The sequence below is a fragment of the Medicago truncatula genome, chromosome 1 (assembly GCF_003473485.1).
Source record: "Medicago truncatula cultivar Jemalong A17 chromosome 1, MtrunA17r5.0-ANR, whole genome shotgun sequence".
Classification (NCBI taxonomy): Eukaryota; Viridiplantae; Streptophyta; class Magnoliopsida; order Fabales; family Fabaceae; genus Medicago; species Medicago truncatula.
The window spans coordinates 34,711,904-34,734,922 of NC_053042.1; the positions used below are offsets into that span (position 1 = coordinate 34,711,904).

Below are 23,019 nucleotides of genomic sequence, written 5' to 3' on the forward strand. Positions count from 1 at the left end.
ACTTAGTCTCACTTGTAAAAAGGAGTAATATTTTAAGGAGTCGCCAAAGAATATGTTGGTTCACACTCAAAGAATAAAACCGACAAAAAGAGTGATTAATTCGTAATTATCTCACTTCTCATTCACTAAGGACATTGTTTAAGGATTCTACTAAAATAAATTTTGTCTTTGGAAATACAACTTGTTCTTTTAGTATTTTAACCAATGTCTAAGGGCAGTCGTCAATTTTTCCTTTTTAAATTTTGATATGAGTGGGTCATATATTTATTTTTGTATCAATTAATCTCACATAAAAAAAAAAAAAAAACTTACATTAAAAGTCACTTTAGGCTTCAAAATGTGTTGACAATTAACATAAAAATCATAGGTCTTCCACAAAAAAAGAAAAATAAATATATTGATCACTCATTAAAAATAAATAAAAATCCATTTGACATATTTGAAATCTTATATAAAAACTTCACATCATAATTCGTTTTAGGCCTTAAAATATTTTGGGTTGAATGAAAATCTTACTGTTATCTAAACTAGGGTCATTACAAGCATAAGACAAACCATATCTTTTGTTAGACAGAAAAAAAGAGTAAATTATTTTAAGGGATATAAAAATTATATTTATAAATCATTATGCATTTGAACAAAAATAACACTATTATTTAATAATAATTATAAGTTGAAATTTTCAAATTGAGGACATATTGTTATTCTTTTTATGTTAATTTTTCTTTGATGTTCACGCTTCCAAATACATTGGACCAACCTAAACCAAACCAAAAAAAATGTATTGAATTAAAAACAAGAAAATAAATGGCATGAACTATATGAACCTTAAAGAATCCAAACTTCTGAGCAGCTTTAATAATTTTTTGAATTATTTTGGTTCTATCACCCTTATGTGCTTCACCAACAATTTGTAATAGTTTAGTGTCGCTAGCTTGACTCTACTTCACACAATAGTGATGAATGTGTACATTTATTAATTATAATGATAAGAATGTATCCTTTGATACCAATATCTTCAACCACTCAACCATACCATGTGATTCACGAGTATAAATTTCCTATTATGGCTGGCAAATGTACATTTTTTCTCATCGAGTGTGGGTACAACACATGGTATAGTTTTCCTATTTTAGCTAGAAGGTTATAGTCTTTCTCATTTGATGCTGGTGCTTCGAAGGGTATGGTTTTATCACGGGTATCCATACTACTCTTTTTCAACCAAATTGAAATTGCAATAATATTATAAAGAATAAAAACTTAATTTAATCTCTGACCAAAAAATAAAACTAGTCTTTAATATTTTCATATAGGAGACAAATGAGTCTCTATGTCGATTTTGATTTATTATAATAGAGAGACTAATTTGTCTCCGTATAAAATGTCAGAAAAACAAAACTGTGAAGAATTAAATTGAGTCTTTATTCCAATTATGTTGATACTATTAAGAAAACAAAAATCTCACATAGAATAAAGATAGAATTTGGATAAAATTTACAACGAGTGACAATTTTCATCTTATAAATTGAATTGGTTGTTTTTTGACGAATCAAAAATTTGAATAAGTGACGGCAAGACTATATACTAAAGTTTAATTACATATATCATCCATTAACTTATTTATAATTTCACTTTATTACTTTTTTTTTTTTTTTATGTTTTGGTCCCCTAAGTTTATTCTCGTTAATCAAGTTACTTGTGGGTTTACCTACACTCCATTAGTTGTGGGTGATTAGGATTTTTGCAAATTTGAGATTCTACTTTAATGTTTCTTGAACAAACCAGAATAGAATATATATTAGTCACACCAAGGTTTCCTAGCATAAGAAGTGCACTAAGGGAATTAATGATGAGTTTGATCTGCTAAAAAAATGAAGGACATGACAACTCGAATTTTACACTGTTTGATTTGAAAGACTGTTTTAGGGACATAACAAATTGGAGGCAGGGGACATGACAAAACTGAAAGTCTTGTCCCTCACTAACCCACATCACAACTTTTTTCCTCACATGTAAGTTGTTATTTTTTTTTTGGAGGTGTCTGGATTCGAACCCCGGATCTTACATATATTATGCATTGTCCTTGCCAAATGAGTTAAGCTCACGAGGACTGTAAATTATCTAAAATACCAAAATAGTTTGTTGTCCACCAAAAATCGTATAAGACCAAAAATTATTCAATATCATAAAATTTTGTTATATATTGTTCTGTCTTGTTTTGTGATGTTCTATCTTGTGTCATTGTGTCGGATACTTATTGTTTAGCCTATCAAACTTACAAATTACTTTAAAAAAAACCTTGAAGAACGACGAAAACAACAAAAAATCGCATCTAGAGTGCTAAATCCAAAATACATATTCTACTCTAATTAATGTTAATCGTCTTCCTCTTAATTCTTCATTATCAATAAAAAAAATTGTGCTTGATCCCCTGGAAACAGTGAAGTATGTCCTTTAAAGGTGGAAAAAGAAAACAATCTTAAGCTTTTGTGATGCATAATATCAGAACATTGAAAGTTGAAACACCCAAATAATATTTTTTTTTTTTCTGTGGTGGTTGGGGTTTGAATCTCGGACCTTGCATATACAATGCATTGTTCATATCAATTTAGCTAAGCTCACAAGGACAAACATTCAAATAATTAAAATAACGCACCAATCACCAGCTTAATACCATTAAATCTTTCTTTTTCTTTTTTTCCTTTTTTTTTTTTTAAATACAGATGAATTTAAAATTAAAATTAGAGAAAATAAACATGCCAATTATAATTGCTCTTCATATTTTAAAGTTATTTTATATTTGTTCATTCTCAACACTATAAAACTATGTTTCTCTATATATTTAACCAAAATAATATGCTTTCACATGTGCATCACAAATTCAAAATAGGTTTTTTTTTCCTTCAAAATAAAAAAAATGGGTTTTTTTTTTTTTTTTTTGATAAAAGACTAATGCAATGCAAGACATCATTTGTGATAATTGATTTTCCAACTAAATTGGTATCCAGACAAATCAATTAATCATTTGTGGCAATCACGAGTTCAATACTTGTCCTATAACATGTTTGTCAAGACTAAAGATAGGACTTAAAATACATAGAAGTTTATAAATGAAAATACCAAATTAGAAATTTAATTTATGTTATCTATGATAACATAAATTATGTTAACACTTGGAAGCAAAACCTTAATTCTTTGTTGCCCCAAATGATGTAAGCACTACATCGGTGTCACCATATTTGTTAAAGTAGTGGGAACTGAAATCCTTGTATTTGAAAGGTTTGCACATTGGTGGATTGTGTTCATCAATGAAAGATTGTGCTGGCTCTACAGTGCAATCATCTGAAGGAGCTAAGCAAAAAGCAGCAGTTGTGCGACCTTGACTTGCATTGGTCACCACTCTATGCTCTACACTTTTTAGTTTATCATTACTAATTATCTGTGATAATTACCACAAGTCAATACAATTCAAACTACTATGGTCACTCTTATAAACAAAATTTTACTTTCTAGATACATTGAATGATTAATGTATCCAGTCTATAATAAAGATTAGATACCTTGTCAAAAAAAAAAAAAAAATTCGATACATTAATTATTCAATATATCTAAAAAGTAGAGTTTTGTTTATAACAATGATACAAGGAAATACATATAATGCAATTCAGAAGTAAATGGAATCAAGTACACGTATTATACCATCAAAATAGAAACACATTTTTTTTGTTGAAGGGATGACTTATGAAAGTAAATTGAGTCAACAAAAGTTGATGTATCTATACTGAATTTTGAATCAGATACATCAACTTTTGTTAACCCAACGTTCTCATGTAAATAAGATCGAAGGGAGTATCTAACCAATATTTTGAGAAAGTATTATTGTCCTTGCAAACTCTCTAGCAAGTTAGTTTTTCACATAATATAAAAGATGAAAATTATCCTCTTAAAAAATAAAATTGGAAATTATAGTAAGGGACTCCATTTAGGGACCAATTTAGCATAAGTTATAAAATTATTTAATCACTTAGAAAAGAAAAAAACACACATATATAATGCTTAAAAATTCATATTTAATTCATGTTTTGTTATAAAATTATAATTTGTTTTGGAGGAGATTGTCATAATATTGTGCACATTTTTTGGAAATGTCATTAAAAAATATGAAGGTTAGACATGAGTTGACTAAAAAGTATGGAATAAAAATAGTGATGGAAAACTTGAAAGAGTAAATGTCTCACAAAAAATTTAGAGAAACAGAAACGAAAAGTTGTGACCATCCAATATCAGTGACTCTTTTAGAGAACAAATAAAAAAGATTGCATATAAAAAATATTCCATTTATATTTATATATGACTAATAAGCGTACCTGCAGCTGGTAGCCTACATTTATGATGAAGGCATGAGGACGAGCCTCAAGAGCAATCCACTTTCCATCCTTCAATACTTGAAGACCAGATACATCATCTTGCATTAAAATAGTGATGAGGTTTGGATCAGAGTGTTTACTCATTCCCAGTGCCAAATTTGGTTCAGGACATCGTGGATAATGATTAACCGAAAGAATCATTGACCCGGTAAGATCATTGTCAAAATATCCACACTTCAGGCCGAGCCCTTCACTGATCAAATTCATGAGCCGCGAACCTAATTCCTTAACTTCATTTGAGAAATCCCCTACACACTCTCTGTTAAAAAAGGTTTATTAGATCAAACTATTACATATGCAAGGATAATACTTATGCTATTCATTCATTTTTATTTACCTGTATGTAGTTGGATTTTCAGGCCATAAGTGTTGCCATTGCTCCAAAGGATAACATGGGTGGCGAAGACTGTCTCGCCATAGATGAACCTTTTCAGTTGCATAGTTGAAACTGCTAGTAAACATCTTGCATGGCTTGGAAGGGTCATTAGTACACAAGTTTTTCTTGTACTCATCAGGCATATGAAAAATCTCCTTAAAAATACTCATTGTTTCCTTCATTTGATCCATTGAAATCCCATGATTAATAACCTGTTTCAATCCCATTAATTAATTAGGCCGCTAAACTAATTTTAATGTTCACTTTAAACTTCTGAATACATTCGACCAACGAAGAACCAAACAAAAAAAAATGTATTAAATTAAAAGCAAGAAAAATAAATGGCACGAACTAGATGAACCTGAAAGAATCCAAACTCCTCAGCAGCTTTGATAATTTTCTTGATTATATTGCTTCTATCACCCTTACATGCTTCACTTAGATCAATCACTGGGATGCTATTACTGAATGGGATTTTCACATTCCCTGGTCTTGATTCTGGGGGAAATATATAGTTTTCAGGGACATATTGAATATTGGACCAACGATTTGTAATAAGTTTCTCCATTGCTTTTCAAGGTGAAGAATGAAAGGTTTTTAATTTGTTGATGGAGAAAAGAGCAATATATGTGTGGTTTTATAATGATTATATTGTACCTCTTGATCTTAATATTTTAAAGCATACCCATGTGGTTCGCATGGCATAGTTTTCTCTTGGGTGTTGGTACATCACATGATATAGTTTTCCTATTCTGGCTGGCAAATTGGGGGTTGGTGCATTGGTGGTCTGGTTTTTCACGGCTATCTATACTACTTTTTTTGATCAAAATCAAAATGGAATCGCAACGTGATTAAAATTATAATTTATTTATTATTTTTGAAGCAAGTCATTATAAATGGGCAAAGTTATTGTGCATAAGAATTTCTGTTCATAAACATTTCACAACCATCAGATCTAGTGTACACGTGTAATAATCTTAGGCTTCTCAAACTACACCAAATCAAACTTCATTTGCTTCAAATATTTCTTCCAAAATAGTCATGTTCATCTCAACTCATTTCTTCTATGATTGAATCGAAACAACACAATTCACATATTGCTGAATATGCACGTGAAATCCACAACTCATGTGCAAGAATATTGGATTTATGCAAGAGGAGATTGATGTTGTTGAATTGACGAACGATGCAGTTCCTTCCACCATAGCACCAATCGAAGTTTCTGGTTGTGTTGAGGAACAAATTGATGTTTCCGAATCATCGATGATTGTTCTTGAGGATTCGCTTCCTTTCACGAATTTGATGGATCTGATAGTTTTGTGTTCACGGTTTCAGATCTGAAGTTGTTACTGGATTCGAAATCTTTGTGATGTTAAAGGGATTTATGGCTGGGAAACTGCTGGAAACCATTAAGTACATCTAATGATTTTGGAGTACAGCTGCTGGAAACCATCAAGTACATCTAATGGTTATGGAGTACAACTCACATAAACCATTTCCACAGCAAAATGATTTTGGCATAATTTTATACAAAACATACTATAATAAGGACATTTGTGACTGTCATTGAACCAAATCAACACTCTGAAATCATCATTGAACTAAAATGATGATTTCCGCAGTTGTAGTGTTGTTTCATTTTGTTTCGTTTGGGTTCGCTTGGGGGTGTAGGAAGCAAATATGTTGGACTACCGGTTTAATGGGCTTGGATTTATGTACGGTGCATATTCCTTATGCACCATAACCGCTCCCTTGTTTTTTTTTTCTTGACAAAACGAGATAGGGTTTTGTTAACGAGCACTACGAGATACTCGAACCGTAAATTTAAAATTATTCATTCAAAAAGTTAAATATTACAAATTCTACTAAATTGATACACGTATTTTTATAAAAATTTATTATTAAAGGACATTAAAGAATATATTAGATGCATTCGTTAGCATTTCTCATAAAGATATAAACTGAATAGAGTTTATAAAGAGTGACGATCTCCACTTAGCAACTAATTTTGTAAGGATAAATTAACCAAATATAAAAATTTAATATGATATTCAAATATATCACTGTTTAAAAAAAATATATTCAAATATATCTATCGGCAGCACTAAGGGATCATGGATCAAACATTTTGAAATGATGAGGCAAGATTAAATCCTATAGGTTAAATTAAATATTTGATCCTTTAACCTGTTTTATGGTTTAACTATGATCATATAATAATTTTTTGTTCATTTTAAAATTTAGTGGCAAAACTGCACCAATTTGATGCACGTGCATATGTCCTGAATAAGACAATAATTATCTACAACACCCCAAAAAGATATTGATCTTGTAGCCAGCATTAGCGAAGGAAAAAAGTTGAAGGACAAAATTTACTTACAATATATTATAGTTTTTTTTTTTTTACTGTTCTCCGATTAAAATTTGTAACGAACATATTTGAACGTCGATTCAATTTCATAATAATATCCCTTTTGTTTTTGTTTGACCTCACGAGCGTCGTCTGTGGAACGCCACCGCCTTATTGTCGGGTTTCAATTCTCAATTGCTCTCCGCCGGAGGCACTGGTCGAAGCTGGTGAAGACCAACAACCGTTGTATTTTGTATTCTAGCAACAATTCAAATTGGTCTATGTGAGCAATCGACTAAGGCGATGAGATTTGGATTTGATCGACTTCTTTGAATTTCGGAAGAAAGAAACAAAAAGTCATAGTTGTTACTTAAATGATATTTATACAATCATTTTATGACAATTTTTTAGACAATTCTCTCTCACATAGTCTCATTGTATTTTTATTCTCTCTGATCTCTATCGTTTTAGTTTTGGAGCCAATACCTACACTTCATTTAGGCTGTTTGGTCACACGTTGAAATGTGATAGACATAAGTTTGCAAGTCCAAATGTAAGTTTACTTTACTAAATATGTGTTTGGATGTTTTCTGAGAAATCAGTTCTATCCTTCAAAATCAATTCCAATAGAAGAAAGAAAGGGTAGCTTCTTCGGCAAAGTAAATTGATTTTGGTTGTGCGGGCTTGGCTTCTTCACCTACTGCTCTTGTAACTTCAGTTATTTCCTTTCTTCTTCGTTTTTTGTTTTATTAGAAATGTGTTTTATTTAACGCATACATCCTTTTCTTTTTATTAGCAATGATAACAAAATGTTTCTATGCTTAGTAAATTAGTTAACCAACGTAATTACGTAAGGGGAAGGTTGGTGGTCCCACCAAGTAAAACTAGGGTTTGAAAAATGGAAGCTCATTTTCTTAGCAAGAAAGACAAATTCTCCACCTATTTCTTAATTTGCAAGGCATTTAGAAAAAGACTAAACAATAAGACGTATATTTCACACTAAATCCAAAGGCAAGACCAAATTTAGCATGTGTTATCTCATTTCAACTCATAATAGTTGATAGCTCAACATGAAAAGAACAAGCAATGCCAAAAAAATTGGCAAATGCCAGATATCCCATGATTACTTCTAAAAGTACTGTTTTTATTACAATTACTCCAACACATGGAGGATTTAGCAAGTTGACTTGCATAATGAATCGTAGCTTTATGGGAATGACAGTTAATCAAGAAGTATTTAAGAATAGAATATTTACAGCAAAAAAATAACGTCTTCAACATAAATTTGGACAAGAGAATTTTTTTTTAGGAGAAGTTTTCATAAACAAAATAGTGTCTTGTCCACTATTCCTTTTGGACAGTTATTTTTCATTAAAATGATATACTTGGAGTGGCCAAGGCCATTGAAGAGGCCACCCAGTCAACCCTAATATTGCTGGACTATTCATATGCCAATATAGAATAATAGAAGTATGCTTGGAAACATATATAGATTGATGAATGTGGAACATACACTAGTCTATGGAACATTAATTAACTAGAGTATTATATATAAAAATTATTGACTTGGTGTAGGTAGTCTTCCTTTTTACGAGACAAAGTAAGATTCAAAAATAAGTTTGGAGAAATATACATCCGTTGGAATAAAATTGGTTTGTACAATTTCTCTAGAGTTTTGATGATAAAAAAATCGAAGAGTAATTAATATGCTAATATATGTTCAAGTGCCTAAAATCATAGATTAAAATTTAACAAGGTCTAAACATGTATAAGAGCATGAGAAGCACAAGAGAAGCTAAACACTATGGTAGAAGATCTGAAGAAAGGTCAACCAGAAGTGAACATCTTGGATCAGAAGAAAGGATGTCACTCGTAAGCTGAAGATCTACATCAGACTTTGAAGTACAGAAGATCCTGATGGACTCGGAATTCACGTCAGATTTGTCATCTTCTATAGTTGTCTCTATCAATACTCTGATAGTACAATTTGTCTTCTTCTGGCCACGTGTAGAAACAAACAAAGAACTTCAAGGAGAAAGACAATGAACGGATAATTCTAGTTTCATGAAAGGAATTTCGAATGTCTAATCAACGACATTATCCATATCAGGCAATGGTCCAATGTCCTTGATTTGAAGCTTCTCAACGACTCTTAATGCGCTGACACTATTCTCAAACGTATCTCAAATCCATGCAAATATAAGGAACTGAAGAACAATAACAAGAATCTGATATTTTTGTTGTGCCCCTGCTCTGTCAAATCAAAAAGCGCATAGAACATTTAAGAATTTCTTATCAAAGTTTGTATCTTAGAAATTCTTAGTTTAAGAGTTTGTTCAATATTTTATTGTTTACACCTTTGATTTTATATCAAGTGTAAGAACCAATACTTCATTTGTAAACCTTTAGAAGTCTCTTTCAGTTGTGATTGAGCATTTATAAGTCTCTTTCAGTTGTGATTGGACATTTGGAAGTCTCTTGCTTGTAAACTTAGGGGTGTACGTGGGTCGGTTTGGGCTGAGTTTGCCCAACCCAAGACCTGAACCATATATAATACTTCAGTTTGGATGAGATAAAATAACCACATGTTATACTATTGGACCGATTTGGGGAAATCCACTAATTTCTTGTTTGGGTTGGGCAATGGGTTACCCAAATTATTTTTCTATTTTTTTTGTTAAAATTAAATTAATAAATGATGAATACTCATATTTTTTTAATAAAAACTACTCAACATTTTTAAAAAAAATTGTGTAACTTATTTTCACTATATTTTAGCGTCATAAATAAATGATAAATCAAATAATAAATTTCATCATAAAATATTTGCAACAAACTAAAATTGCATGACATAAAATTGCATTAGCATCAAAATAACCTAAAAATGCAACATCCTAATTTGCAACTCTAACATGTTTTGATTTTCAATAGACAGATGACTTGTGTCAATTTTGAAAATTAGCTTTATTTATGTCCAAAACTTTATTTTTGAAAGATTATGACCAAAACTTTGGTATTTTCTTTCTTCCATATGAAAATAAAAATAAAACTTTGGTTCTATCATTTAAAACAAAACAGAAAAACCAATGCAAAAGGATCATAAGCACTTACTTATAGTTGAAGTTGATTTGGTTCAGTTTGATGAAATTTGTACTTGGAGGGAGAAATTTCATTTTGCTTTCTTTTTTAAACACAATGGCAGAAAGCTTGCCTATTCTAATGTAAAAACAAAACATAACCCAACGCAAGTTAACTCACGCTGGTATCGAGTGCAGTTAACTCGCGTTGGATATCAAACAGTAGTCAACTTACGCTGGGGTTAAAAGGAGAATTTTGGAGTGAAAATGAGCAAAAATGAAAAGAAGAAGTGCATTTTCTATTTCAAAATTATTAGGCCGGCCTGTTAACAATATTGCAAAATCAATCGAATCAACTCCTATGCATTGATAGAGATATATTAAAATTTCACTTCAAAAAAAATATATATATATATATTAGAATTTTAATCATAAAATTCGATAAACAATTTTATAGCTAAAAAGATATATGACGTAAATATGAGGATTGATGATTTATATTACATCAAACACTCTTCTTTTTTTTTTTACTTAGGTCCCAAAATTGCTCTACACAGCTCTGAACCACACAATGCCTTTTTATGTTGAAAAACTTGATCTAGAAATTTGAAGTCTTCATATGAAAAAGGAGTAATATATGAGTGATGCGAAATATAAGTAATGTAAAAATTGCATTTGTGAAAAAAATGAATGTTGATTATTAGGGAGTAGGCAAATATAAAGTTGTAAAATGTTTGGAACACGACTTTTGATGGTAGTGGAATGATAATTATTTATGAAAGGATTTTAGCACCTCTTAGATCTCTCTCCATGAATTAGATTATTTTGAAAGTTCCACCGTGTGTGTGACTAAACAACTAACTTCGTGGTAAAGCTCTAGAGAATCCAAGATGAGAATGAGTTATTTTTATATTATTACATATCTCTTTTACATCATCAAATACAATACATTTTTCCTTCCAAAAAACTTATTTCATTTAATTCTTTGGTGCCTCAAATGATTTCAGCACCACGTCTGTGTCAGCATATTTGTTAAAGTAGTGGGAATTGAAATCCTTGTATTTGAAGGACTTGAAAATTGGTGGATTATGTTCATCAGTGATAGCTTGTGCTGGCTCTACGTAACAATCATCTGAAGGAGCTACAAAAAATGCACCAGTTGTACGAGCATGACTTGAATTTGTCACAGCCCTATGCTCAGCACTTTTTAGCTTACCATTACTGATTATCTGTACCACAAGTCAACAAAATTTGTCAAAGTACATATATAACAAAAGAGACAAAATTGAAGAGAAACAATTTTGTGTACCATATTGTGATGGATATAGTGATTCATTTTGAAATTTAAATCGATTTTAAGGCAAAGAGCATTCAATCTAAACATTCAAATAGCACCATTTTGACTTGGATCGCAAGTTACATTTTTTTTTTTACATAATCTAAAGGACCGTTATTATAGTTAGTGGCTAATTGTTTATGATATGTAATGTGATTTTTGAGACGATTTATCGGTTGGTGGTGGATCAATTTCGGAATTCAAGTTAAAATGCCTAAATAAGTGTACCTGCAATTGGTAGCCTACGTTGATGACAAAAGCATGAGGAAGAGCCTCAACAGCGATCCACTCTCCATCCTTGAATACTTGAAGACCAGATACATCGTCTTGCAGTAAAATGGTGATGAGGTTAGGATCTGAGTGTTTGGTAATTCCTAATGTCAAATTTGGTTCCGGACATGGTGGATAATGATTAACCGACAAAAGAATTGAACCGGTAAGATCATTGTCAAAATAACCATACTCTAGGCCAAGCCCTTCACCGAATAAATTCATGATCCTCGAACCCAGTTTCTTAACTTCAGTTGAGAAATCACCAACACATTCCCTGCCAAAAAAGGTCTATTGGAATGAGCTATTACATGCACTCGAGGACAAATTCAGAAATTTCGATTATGACATCTATTAGTAGTAAGAGAGTGTCATAGCTCGAAATTATATTCATTTACCTGTATCTAGGTGGATTTTCAGGCCATATGTGTTGCCACTGCTCCAAAGGATAACATTGATGCCTAAGATTGTCTCTCCATAGATGAACCTTTTCACTGTCATAGTTGATACTACTAGTAAACATCTTACATGGTTTTGAAGGGTCATTAGAACACAAACTTTTCTTGTACTCATCAGGCATATGAAACACCTCCTTAAAAACATTCATTGTTTCTTTCATTTGATTCACTGGGACTCCATGATTGATAATCTGTAACATATAGTATATAAATATTTAACTAGTGCATTGGACAAAGTTATAAACTTGGAAAAAGAAATTAGTGTAAACTAAGAACCTGAAAGAATCCAAACTCCTCAGAAGCTTTGATCATTTTCTGAATTATATTAGTTCTATCACCCTTTTGTGCTTCACTAAGATCAATCACTGGAATGCTACTATTGAATGGGATTTTGAAATTTCCTGGTCTTGATTCTGGTGGAAATATGTAATTCTCAGGGACAGATTGAAAGTTGGACCAACAACTTGTAATAAGTTTATCCATTGCTTAGTATAGTTTGATTATGCTTGACACAATGAGATTAAAGGCTAAAAGTGGAAGGGTTCTATGTTGATGGAGAAGAGCAAACATGTTGTGCATTAATATATCTTAATTTTGACAAAGATAATTATATTTTTTGCAACAATTGGGAACTTGAAAGTGATGTTCCTGTTTTTTATTAGGATTGTGTTTGTAGTTGCATCTTTTCATATTATTTTATAAGCTTCATCCTAGTCATGGTTTGTTTTATGTTGTATATCTTTTATGAATAAAGTTGCCGGCTTGCATACTTAGGTTGCCGGCTTTTCATTATTATCTCAATTTAATACTTAACGTGGATGAAAGTTGATTCAGCTGATAAAAAGTTGATTTATTGTTTAATTTCTGATACAAAGTAAGCATCTCTTTTGTGGATGATCCTTGATTAGGGTCTGCAATCCTCGTGAGTCCTTAAAATCCAACTCACCTAAATTTTTATAATCCAATTAAAAATTTAATACCTAACAATTAGTGTATTATTTGTTGCATAGAAATTGCCCTGCTTATGTCATTTGAAAAGAATATCCTATTTGACAAGATGTTTTATTTTTGGTGTACTATGACAAGAAGTTTGGAGTTATTTACCATCATTTCTCTTTTAAAAGATATAGAATAATCAAGTTATATATGAGATAACCACTATGCACCTTTTTCTTCCCTTCGTATTTTCATTTAATTATCTGCTAATGTAATCAATGTGTCAGCTAAACATATGTTTGGAAATTATCAAAGGGTGGTAGGACCATCAAGACATGAATGAATTCTCTCAATTGAAATCTTCTCAAATTTTTTCAATTGTTACCTCTTGATCATTAAACTCAATCTCTTTTTTTCTTTATAATTTGATTTCTCTTTTCTCTCATGTTTAATAGTTGAGATGGTACAATTGATAAAAATTGAGAGATTTCAATTGAGAATATCTCTATTTTCAACACATCAGAATTGAGCTGACTAGTTAGAATTGAGGAGGAAAATGCTGCCATTAAGTAACACACCAAGGTATTAAGTAACACACCATAAAGTTGTGGAAAATGCTACAATTATATATATTAATCCAAACCCTTTTGTACTTCCTGATTAAGACAAATCTTGGCCCCCCATGCTTCTCTTCAAGTGTTTCCTTTTACCTCTTGTAATCAGCACATGCACATGTCTTTTTTTACTAAAAATTAATCAATTTCCTCAAGTCTTCTTTTACTAACAATTCTATCACTTTGCTTTGGCTTCGAACTGCAAAGACTAATTCTTCGAGTCGGATAGGACCACAATGAATGACAAAACTCTGCTTTAAGAGTTTTAACGCTGTTGTATTCTCAATACTGTATTCGAATTCAGAACCTCTGGTTAACGTAAAAGAGATCTGAATCATCTCGTTTGAACACTCTTGCTTATCCAATAAATATAATTTGCTTAAGTGAATCCTTTTTCTCCCAATACAATATGATTTCTTTACATAGCAAACCGCATTAGTCAAACCTATTATTTTCTATGCACCTTACCTTTTAAGGCCATTCCATATCTCAATTCACATATCTTCTCATGGCAATGAACAAGAACCAATTCTACAAGCTTGGATACCAAGCTCTACCACCTATCATAACTCAGGATAATACATTTTATCCTCACCCTCCACAACCTGTTTCAGACTATGCTTTTCCAATATTTGCCATTGTTGTTCTAAGCATCATGGCTACCATTTTGTTGCTCCTCAGCTACTTCACCTTTTTAACCAAGTGCTGCTCAAACTGGAACCAAGTTAACCCAACGAGATGGATTTCGGTTCTTCGAGTTCGACAGAACGAGGAAGATCATTTCATAGCATTGTCTCCTACATTGTGGAACCGAGGACTAGACGAATCAGTCATCAGAGAAATCCCATCTTTTCAGTTTATAAAAGGAGAATGTGAGGATCAAAGTGTGTATGGTTGTGTGGTTTGTTTGACAGAGTTTCAAGAACAGGATGTGATAAAAATTCTTCCAAATTGCAACCATGCTTTTCACTTGGATTGCATTGATATTTGGCTTCAAACAAATTCTAATTGTCCTCTTTGTAGATCAAGCATTTCAGGAAATACAACAAATACTCAATTTGACATTATCATAGCTCCAAGTTCTTCTCCTCAGGATTCTCAGTTACTCTCTAACTTAGGTAGTGATGAAGATTATGTGGTCATTGAATTGGGTGGTGGAGAAAATGAGGTTGAACAAGAAAGAAATGAGTCAAGGGGAAGCATAGAACATAGTAGAAATTATCACTCCACGAGGAAAATGAAACCAAAGAAGTGTCATCATGTTTCCATCATGGGAGATGAGTGCATTAATATTATCAGAAAGAAAGATGAAACATTTTCGATCCAGCCGATTCGAAGATCTTTCTCGATGGATTCTGCAAATGACAGACAAGTTTTCATGGATGTTCAAGCCATTATGCAACAAAATAGGCACCACCAGAACGAAGCTAGTGCAAGTGAGGATTGTAATAGCAGAAGTAGAAGACAGTTCTTTCCATTTTGTTATTATGGAAAGGGATCCAAAAATGCAGTTCTTCCTTTTGGAGAATGATGTTTAATGTAAGAAGATTTTTCATTTTTTATTTTCATATATTTTTCTGCTTTGTTTTGTTTTTCTTTGTTTCTAGTTATTATCCAAATGAAGTTAGAGATCTTTGAATTGAATCTTAGTAGTGATAATTGATAAACAGCGTAGGCAAATGCAGCATGTAGAGGGACTTATGCAAGTGATAGTGGTGACTTAGTGAGAGCCTGACACTGTGATTATTGTTATGAAAAAAAAATGCTTTTAAACTTTAGTCCCTTGCTTAAATTACAAGGTGTAGTTCTTTACCTTTCTGAAGTTTTGTTTTACTCAAAAGTGAATGTAAATGATTGTGAATGATTGTCAGCACAATATATCTTCTAATACTTTTTTCTTTTTTTTTACTGAGAACAAGTAATTCACTGACAAGTTGTAAAACATTATGTTTTGGGGGTCCATCTTTCCAGCATGCTATGGCATATAGATTCCCTCGAGATATCATGCATTCACACAATCGACATGTTTGTAACCGATGGATTAAGATTGGATGGTTCAAATTTTAAATTTGATATTTTGGATAAAAAAAAAAATGTACATGTTTTGAAACTGTACAATTTTGATCTAACGACTACCGATATATTGATAGTAAATACAGCCTAGGATATCCTGATTGCAGAGCTAGTGGTGAATTAGGAGAAGCTATATATCAGAACCAAAGAGCTTAGAGGGATCAAGACAATGAGAATTGAGAAATCATAAGTAGCAGCATGAGAAATGATATGTTTGGAAATTATCACTGCTTCCTTTAGGCCTCACTGCAATGATATTATGGATGTTGGACAACAACATAATAATACAGCAATAAATATGTCCCTATCTAAGGGTAGAAAATTCAAAAGTTAGAGAATACCCTTAGACAAAAGTTGGTTTTCTACCTCTCTATGTCCCTCTCAAGTCTCAATCACCAGTACATTCCCCCTGGACAGACATTATTTAGACCTTCTGTAATCCCAAAATAACTCATGAAGGGTACTGTCAATAATGTATGCTAGAGATGCCAAGAATCAAATCAAGATGACAGTTTTTCTGTGTAAATAATTTAAAATGTGAGGTACTCTTTCTCTGTAGAATGTAACTTGCACAAAGCTGCCACAAGGATTGCCATCTAGAATATAATTTTGAAGTTTGAAGTACCAGAGATTAATGGATTGATGAACAACGTGCATATTACTTGTTTCATGTGCATTGTTACAACTCGCCAACTGTTCAATTACTCTCACTCTCTAGTTATAAGTGTTGTCTAGTCACAACTCACCAAATTGGTGGTTTACTCTTAAATTATTTGTTCCTTTAAAATACCAAAACAATATTTATCAACTTTTTTCAATAATACCATCATTTAACTAAATTGTCTACTTAAATGTGAGCTATTTTAATCTTGTGTTAAGATTAAAATAGCTCAAGTTTTACTATATTAAAAAGTGCGTATTAACAGTTATAATAAAATATAGGTTTTCATTTGAATTAATCTAATAGTAATACCAAGGGACCCAGACACCTTAACCAAGTGATCAGAGACTCGATTTCTAACTCTTAGGTAAACCTAATTGAGATGAGAGAATCCACCTTGTATTCAACAGATTCCATGACATAAATTAGTCAAAAATAAATTATGGTGGGCACTTGTACCTATAACATGGTTATAAAAAAATCTAATAGTAAAAATCAACGGTACATTTTCACCTGAACAGATGCATCCCAGGCAAAAAGAAAGAATAGCAACTTGCCCAACAACTCCGATCGAGCGCCCATACAGAAATGGCAGTGGTTACCCTACCCAACCTTGTTCTCATTATTGTGACTGTCTTTCCCACTCTTTGTTCTTTAGTGAGTATCCTATTACTAGCAGGAATCAGTTACCAAGCATCAACATATTCATAAACTCTACTCCCCAAAGCTTAAACACATGAAGAGTGTTAGAAACACATTCTCGAACACACACTTTCTTCTATTGGTCCAAATTCATATGGGTCCAATCAAACTACGTGTGTCCCATTTAAATTTGGTTTAACTCATGAATTTTAACGAGAAAAAAAAAAAAAAAAAAAAGAGTGCTTTGTGATGTGTGTGTTGGAGAATGGGTTTCTAGCATTATTCTAAGCCGATTGATTATACTTCAGTAAGTCCAGAGGAAGTATTATATTATTTGAAGAGGAAATTCCACTTTAATGTACAATGGCCAACTTTTGAGAACTGAATTAGAATATTAAAAATAAATACAAATAATATAACGTAATATAATGACAAACCCAAAATATACGAGAGATATAGCAATAAATTAAGGAATTACCTACACAAATCGGTATAAAAAAAACTCAAAAACAGCAACCAATTCAGTCAAATAATACTAATAAACTAGTCAAATAAATTATATAAGCTAGCTTATTGGTATTGGCAAACAAACTTTATACCAGTACCATAGGGATTCATCAAAATATGCTGTGTTGTGAAAGAGGATGTCTGCTAAACTGTCAGGATTGACGTAGCGGTGTGTCAGGCTGGGAGTTACTGGATGCTGCAGGTGTGTTATTATTAGGAAAGGGAAGAGCCTTCATAGGAACCTCATTTGCAGAGACACCACGAGCTTTTTTCTTTAATTGTTCGAGTAGTCGCTGAGCTTCTCTTAGTTCTTCTTCTGCACTTGCTCCATGGCTTTCCCAAGCATCTATAACTTGCTGTTGAAACTCAATTGCAAGGGAATAGCTGCAATTCCAATATTCAATATTTTAGAAAAACATTAATTTTTCCCGTTGGAAAAACATATAACAGTTGACAATGCAATGACAATTAAATTAAACAAGTGAAAATACATGCACATTATCCAAAAACAAGGGACAGAAACAAGTTTGCACATTCCATTCACAGTATGTTACATTTAATTCATTAATTTCCTTTAAGAGAACCTCTGGACCGGGGACAACCAAGGCTCAAATATACTTTCCGATTCCTAAATGGTTTGTAATTCAAGTAAATACTTTATAGGACAGGATCGTGTGTGCATAAACTTCATAAATAAAATTTGTGTGGACTGCAAACAAAATAAACATCTGCAATTGAGCTCGAAATGGACCAATCTAAGTAATGAAATAAGTTTACATAAAGTTCCAAAAATAAGCAAAACATTGATGGCCGACTAGTGACTACATTAGCAGTAATTCCATATGCAATTATGGGCTCAGGCCATAATTCTTTATACTCAAGATCTACCCTCTCGAGAATTTCATCATTCAAATTCTACTCGGTTACATCTTATTTTATCTAATATGTGAAGACTAGAAATCTTCATTGTACAACACAAACCACCAAATCAGAAATCTCTTGGTGAGCACAGAAGAGAATATAGTTGTTAAACAATTAACTCATTCTTAGAAGGCAATAAAACTTGGTTTGATAGATGATAAGAACTATATGAGAGGTAGCAATGGAAACTATAGGATTATGAGCATAGCATGAATAAGGACCTGTTTGGAATGGCTTATTTGAGGTTATCTACTAGCATAAGAACTAGCGATAGTGTTTGGAGAGCTTATATAAACAGCTTATGACATGTTCATAAAATGTTTTCAGCTTATTTTCATAAGTTCTTCAACAAGCTACTTATATGAAAATAGTTTAACTTTATTTTATCTTTTGTTATAGAAAAAGCTTAGACATAAAGTAATTATATGATAAGCGCTTAATTAAGTTGTTGATCCAAACACAGCCTGATTTTTCTTTTGAAAGCAGTTAATCAACACAATGAAGAAATAGAAGCAGACATATTAATTATACCCTGCACTCTATTTTATGTCAGAAATCATTACACTTGAATGCAAGAGAATTCAGCCATCCTGAAGTCTCAAAATAATTGTTCCAATGGAATCTGAATCCCACACTATTAGGTATATGTCCAAAAGTTAAATGTTTAAACTGCTAGAGTAAAGTGTACCCAAAACCAATTGTTTTCATAATCAACAAACCAAGAGAAACAATATCAAGGAATAAAGTCAAAGCAATAAAACAATCCATACCTTCCAATATCACCATAAGCCTTTGAAAGATTCTGACATGCTTCAATTGTATCTGCATGATGTGGACCGAGAGAAACCTCCATGATATCCTTGGCTACCGCAAACATCTGCGCTGCTGACTGAGGTCTATCCAATTCTAAATATGCTGCCCCCAAATTGTTGTAGATATAACCAACTCCAAAATGTTTGGGACCAAAGCTCTCTTTCAACCTTTCAGCAGCACTTTCCAAATAAGGAATAGCCTGCTTCACCTTACCTGTCAGCAACAACAACCACCCTATTCTTGCAGATACACTTCCCTCCGAGTGCTGCTCTTGCGGGAGCTTCTCAAGCAAAGCTAGTGCCCTCTTCAGCAACGAAATCGCAGTTTCGAACTCATTCATGGTTTCATATAGCATGGATATCTCCGAGTATGCCTCAGAAACTTCCACCGGCGTAATCTGTTCTCTTTTATCAAGAATCCCAAGAGAAATCTCTAAACACCTTTTACAGTCTGCAAACTTTTCCTGATTACATAACGCTTTCCCCATTGATACAAGCACAAGAGCTCTAGTCTCACTATCTTTCTCAGTCTGATTCACAACATTCTTTAAAGCACCAACAGCCTCATCATATCTTCCCAAAGCGATCATCATATTCGCAGCATCAACTTCAGCGCGCAGCAAATCCGAACTAAGATTCCAATTTTTCAAAATCCTCTGCGCCAAAACATTCTGCTCCAACGCCTTCTCATGCTCCTCCATCCCACTATAAACAATCCCAAGAAGCTTCCTATCATGCGCAACCTCCACAGAATTCATCCCTAATCGTTTCATATGTATCTCCAACGCCTTCAAACAATACGGAAGTGCCTCCTTAAAATTCAAAACTGCAACAAATGCTTCCGCTAAATCCCTATTCCCTTTCCCCAACTCCTCACTATCTTCGTCAAAAGTCATCTCCTTAATCTCCAAACACTTCCGAAGATTCTCAAGCGCCTCTTCTCTCCTCCCCATCGCCGTCTTAACATTAGCCAGCTCAAATTGCACAGCATGAAGCACAGGCCTAATATCATCAACACAAACACCCTCATTCTCTAACCTACCCAAAACCCTATTAGCCTTATTAAGATACCCTAAACTATCACTAAACCTATTTAAACCATAATTAAGACTACCCATTAACTGCAAACTCATAGCATAAGGAAAAGAATCTTTCTTTTCATTTTCAAACACTTTCAAAGCTCTATTAGCAAATTCAAGAGCTTTTTCAGGATCCTCACCTTCACGATCAAGCTTAAGACCAATTTTCAATGCAGCTAAACCAAGCTCCTTTTCATTGAATGAAATTTCCATCTCACTAAATGCTTTGAGCATTTCTTCGGTTGTTTTGGCGGACTCAAATGCTTCTTCAAGATGCGATTTTTCGATGATTTTTCGTTGTCTTGGGGAGATTTGAGGGGGGTTTTGGATGAGGGTTGACATGGTTTGAAATGGGGTGTATAAGGGTTTGTTGGGGGTGAAAAGAGGGTTGATGAGTGCATCGCGGAGAGGAGAGAGAGAAGGTGAAGCTCGACGAGCGAGGTGAGAGAAGAAGGTGAGAGAATTCAAGAGTTTTCTCATGGCGAATTTGCTTTGGCTTCGATTTTGGGTTAAACCTTCGCAAAACCCCTCTTTCGTGGAGGTAATGTGATTTCAACAACGTAAACGTTGTCGGTTTTTTTTTTTTTTTTTTAATAAGAAAACGTTGTCGTTTTGACTATGTTACATTTTGTTTTTCGTTAAATACTTAAATAAAGGGTTTTGCTAGAAGACAATGTTTAGTTTTTATACTTCAATAAAAAAAAAAAAATGTTTAGTTTTTATGAAAGTTGTTAAAGCAGTAAATCCGCAAGTGCACGGTTCACCGAAGTAGTAATAAAGAGTATCGTTCCAATAGAGAGTTATTAATTCAATTAACTTGTCAACAATGGTTAGAAGAAAGTTCAATAGTTGAAAGTTTGTGATTTATTTGAATTAAAATAACAATAATTTTTTTTGACAAAAACAAAAAGATATTCATTAATTCAAATCAAGAAATTACATCATTCAACACCGCTAAAAATGTAAAGGATGAATCACAACATCCAAGTTAATAGCATATAACGCTATAATGCCTACAAAAATATATGATAAAATTAAAGTGACCGGAATATTCATGGCCACCGGATCTACAACGTTAACGCCTAAATCTTTGATTGAATAATCGATCTTTCGATAAGAATCAAATGAACACCGCACAATGACGGGAGATCAAACAACACAAGACGACGAACAACAAACCACCACACTTAGATGATGAAATCACAAAAAAAAAAACTAGATTTATGTGAAAATCACTTATTTAGATTGAAATAGAGAGAAAAAGATGAAGATGGGTGATTTCAGGTCAATAATTGACCCAAAACTACCCCTCAATGAAGAAACTGTAAAAGAAAACTTAGAGAGAGAGACTAGGGCCGGCTTGGAGGGAGGGTTTAGGTAAAGAAAAAGAAAAGGAGTTATTAATAAAAAACGTCTTGGGATTATTGGTTCATCATGGTGACAAATCATTCACAAACCAAACCCTAAACCTAGAACTTTATGTTGAACCTATTTTCTAAAGACAATTTTCTCTTTAACCCATCACATCTCCTTTCGGTCTCAGTGAGTGTATTTCTCTAGCAACCACGCCTATTCTCATGGTTGATTGCTATTGAAATCCTTGAAGCTCGAAACAAGGTTTGTTAGATTATTCTCATATTTCGCAATCCTTGACTAAATTCACTTGTTCCAATATTAAAACTTCATCTTTCGATCCATCGCTTAATATTTCAAATCTTGGTTTGATAGGGATTAGGTCATTAGACTCATCCAACAATCCCAAGACAAAGAAGTCTACTCACCCACGTCCATTGTAGACATGGAGAAAAAGAAGAAGAAGAAGAAAGTAAAGATGAACTTTTATTCAAAGAAACAATTGTCACTTATTATTTCCAAGAACAATTATTTCTAAGAACAAAAGATGATTTTACAAACTAGATGGCTGCTCTATTTATAGTCTAACATTGATTTGAGCCCCAAGAATTAAATCACTAAAATGTTGCACAAGAAACCATGGGCTCTAGGTCAGAAATACTAAAAATAGGTAGCTTGTCGGAGAAGCAAAAGCAGCAAAAGGACAAAAAGGGGCGCGCCATCTTTATATTTTGGTGAAGGATCTTCAATTTCTTTGCACAATATATTTTTGTATAAGATCTTCATATTTTTGGCATGAATCAGCTCCAATTCTCATTTCTTTTGCTCTAAGACTCAATCTTTCAAATATTTGTTCCTGAAATAAAATAACTTGCATTTGAAGTAAAATAGTTCTAAAACGGAAATAAAAACATATTAAATCTAAATAAAATAATCTCAAATATTATATTTAAAATCAATAATTATTGACTCATTAAAAAGACACCTTCATAAAAATTAGTTGGTGTCTTTTAGCAAATGCCTATAGGATAATTTGCTAAAAAACACCTTCATAAAAGGTGTCTTCTAGCAAAATCCTAAATTAAATATGTTTTTGGTGCTATAAATTTATCAACTTAGATCCTAGT

General features: G+C 32.6%; 4 protein-coding genes across 4 annotated transcripts; 1 reads left to right on the top strand and 3 right to left on the bottom strand.

Moving 5' to 3' along the window:
* Positions 1-2,970: 2,970 nt before the first annotated feature.
* On the bottom strand, positions 2,971-5,644 carry LOC25484289 (flavanone 3-dioxygenase 2). The gene is made up of 4 exons (XM_013613063.3): positions 5,165-5,644; positions 4,765-5,015; positions 4,368-4,686; positions 2,971-3,439 (listed from the first exon to the last, which is right to left on the bottom strand). The coding sequence occupies exons 1-4, from the start codon at positions 5,369-5,371 to the stop codon at positions 3,188-3,190; spliced, it is 1,029 nt and encodes a 342-aa protein (XP_013468517.1). The 5' UTR covers positions 5,372-5,644; the 3' UTR covers positions 2,971-3,187.
* Positions 5,645-11,114: 5,470 nt separating this feature from the next.
* On the bottom strand, positions 11,115-12,852 carry LOC25484290 (protein DOWNY MILDEW RESISTANCE 6). Its single transcript, XM_013613065.3, has 4 exons — positions 12,571-12,852; positions 12,235-12,485; positions 11,795-12,113; positions 11,115-11,459 (listed from the first exon to the last, which is right to left on the bottom strand). Exons 1-4 carry the CDS (start codon positions 12,775-12,777, stop codon positions 11,208-11,210), a joined length of 1,029 nt encoding a protein of 342 aa, XP_013468519.1. The 5' UTR covers positions 12,778-12,852; the 3' UTR covers positions 11,115-11,207.
* Positions 12,853-14,197: 1,345 nt separating this feature from the next.
* On the top strand, positions 14,198-15,684 carry LOC25484291 (RING-H2 finger protein ATL16). Its single transcript, XM_013613066.3, has one exon. The coding sequence runs from the start codon at positions 14,353-14,355 to the stop codon at positions 15,373-15,375; it is 1,023 nt and encodes a 340-aa protein (XP_013468520.1). The 5' UTR covers positions 14,198-14,352; the 3' UTR covers positions 15,376-15,684.
* Positions 15,685-17,614: 1,930 nt separating this feature from the next.
* LOC25484292 (protein KINESIN LIGHT CHAIN-RELATED 2) lies at positions 17,615-21,125 on the bottom strand. The gene is made up of 2 exons (XM_013613067.3): positions 19,419-21,125; positions 17,615-18,111 (listed from the first exon to the last, which is right to left on the bottom strand). Exons 1-2 carry the CDS (start codon positions 21,017-21,019, stop codon positions 17,880-17,882), a joined length of 1,833 nt encoding a protein of 610 aa, XP_013468521.1. The 5' UTR covers positions 21,020-21,125; the 3' UTR covers positions 17,615-17,879.
* Positions 21,126-23,019: the final 1,894 nt, after the last annotated feature.

Coding starts and splice junctions, on each gene's coding strand:
- LOC25484290 (XM_013613065.3), bottom strand. CDS start 12,777: ATGGATAAACTTATTACAAGTTGTTGGTCCAACTTTCAATCTGTCCCT. Junction 12,486..12,570: donor AGGAGTTTGGATTCTTTCAG/GTTCTTAGTTTA, acceptor TATATGTTACAG/ATTATCAATCATGGAGTCCC. Junction 11,460..11,794: donor ACGTAGGCTACCAATTGCAG/GTACACTTATTT, acceptor CTTGTGGTACAG/ATAATCAGTAATGGTAAGCT.
- LOC25484289 (XM_013613063.3), bottom strand. CDS start 5,371: ATGGAGAAACTTATTACAAATCGTTGGTCCAATATTCAATATGTCCCT. Junction 5,016..5,164: donor AGGAGTTTGGATTCTTTCAG/GTTCATCTAGTT, acceptor GGATTGAAACAG/GTTATTAATCATGGGATTTC. Junction 3,440..4,367: donor ATGTAGGCTACCAGCTGCAG/GTACGCTTATTA, acceptor TAATTATCACAG/ATAATTAGTAATGATAAACT.
- LOC25484291 (XM_013613066.3), top strand. CDS start 14,353: ATGGCAATGAACAAGAACCAATTCTACAAGCTTGGATACCAAGCTCTA.
- LOC25484292 (XM_013613067.3), bottom strand. CDS start 21,019: ATGAGAAAACTCTTGAATTCTCTCACCTTCTTCTCTCACCTCGCTCGT. Junction 18,112..19,418: donor GCTTATGGTGATATTGGAAG/GTATGGATTGTT, acceptor TTGGAATTGCAG/CTATTCCCTTGCAATTGAGT.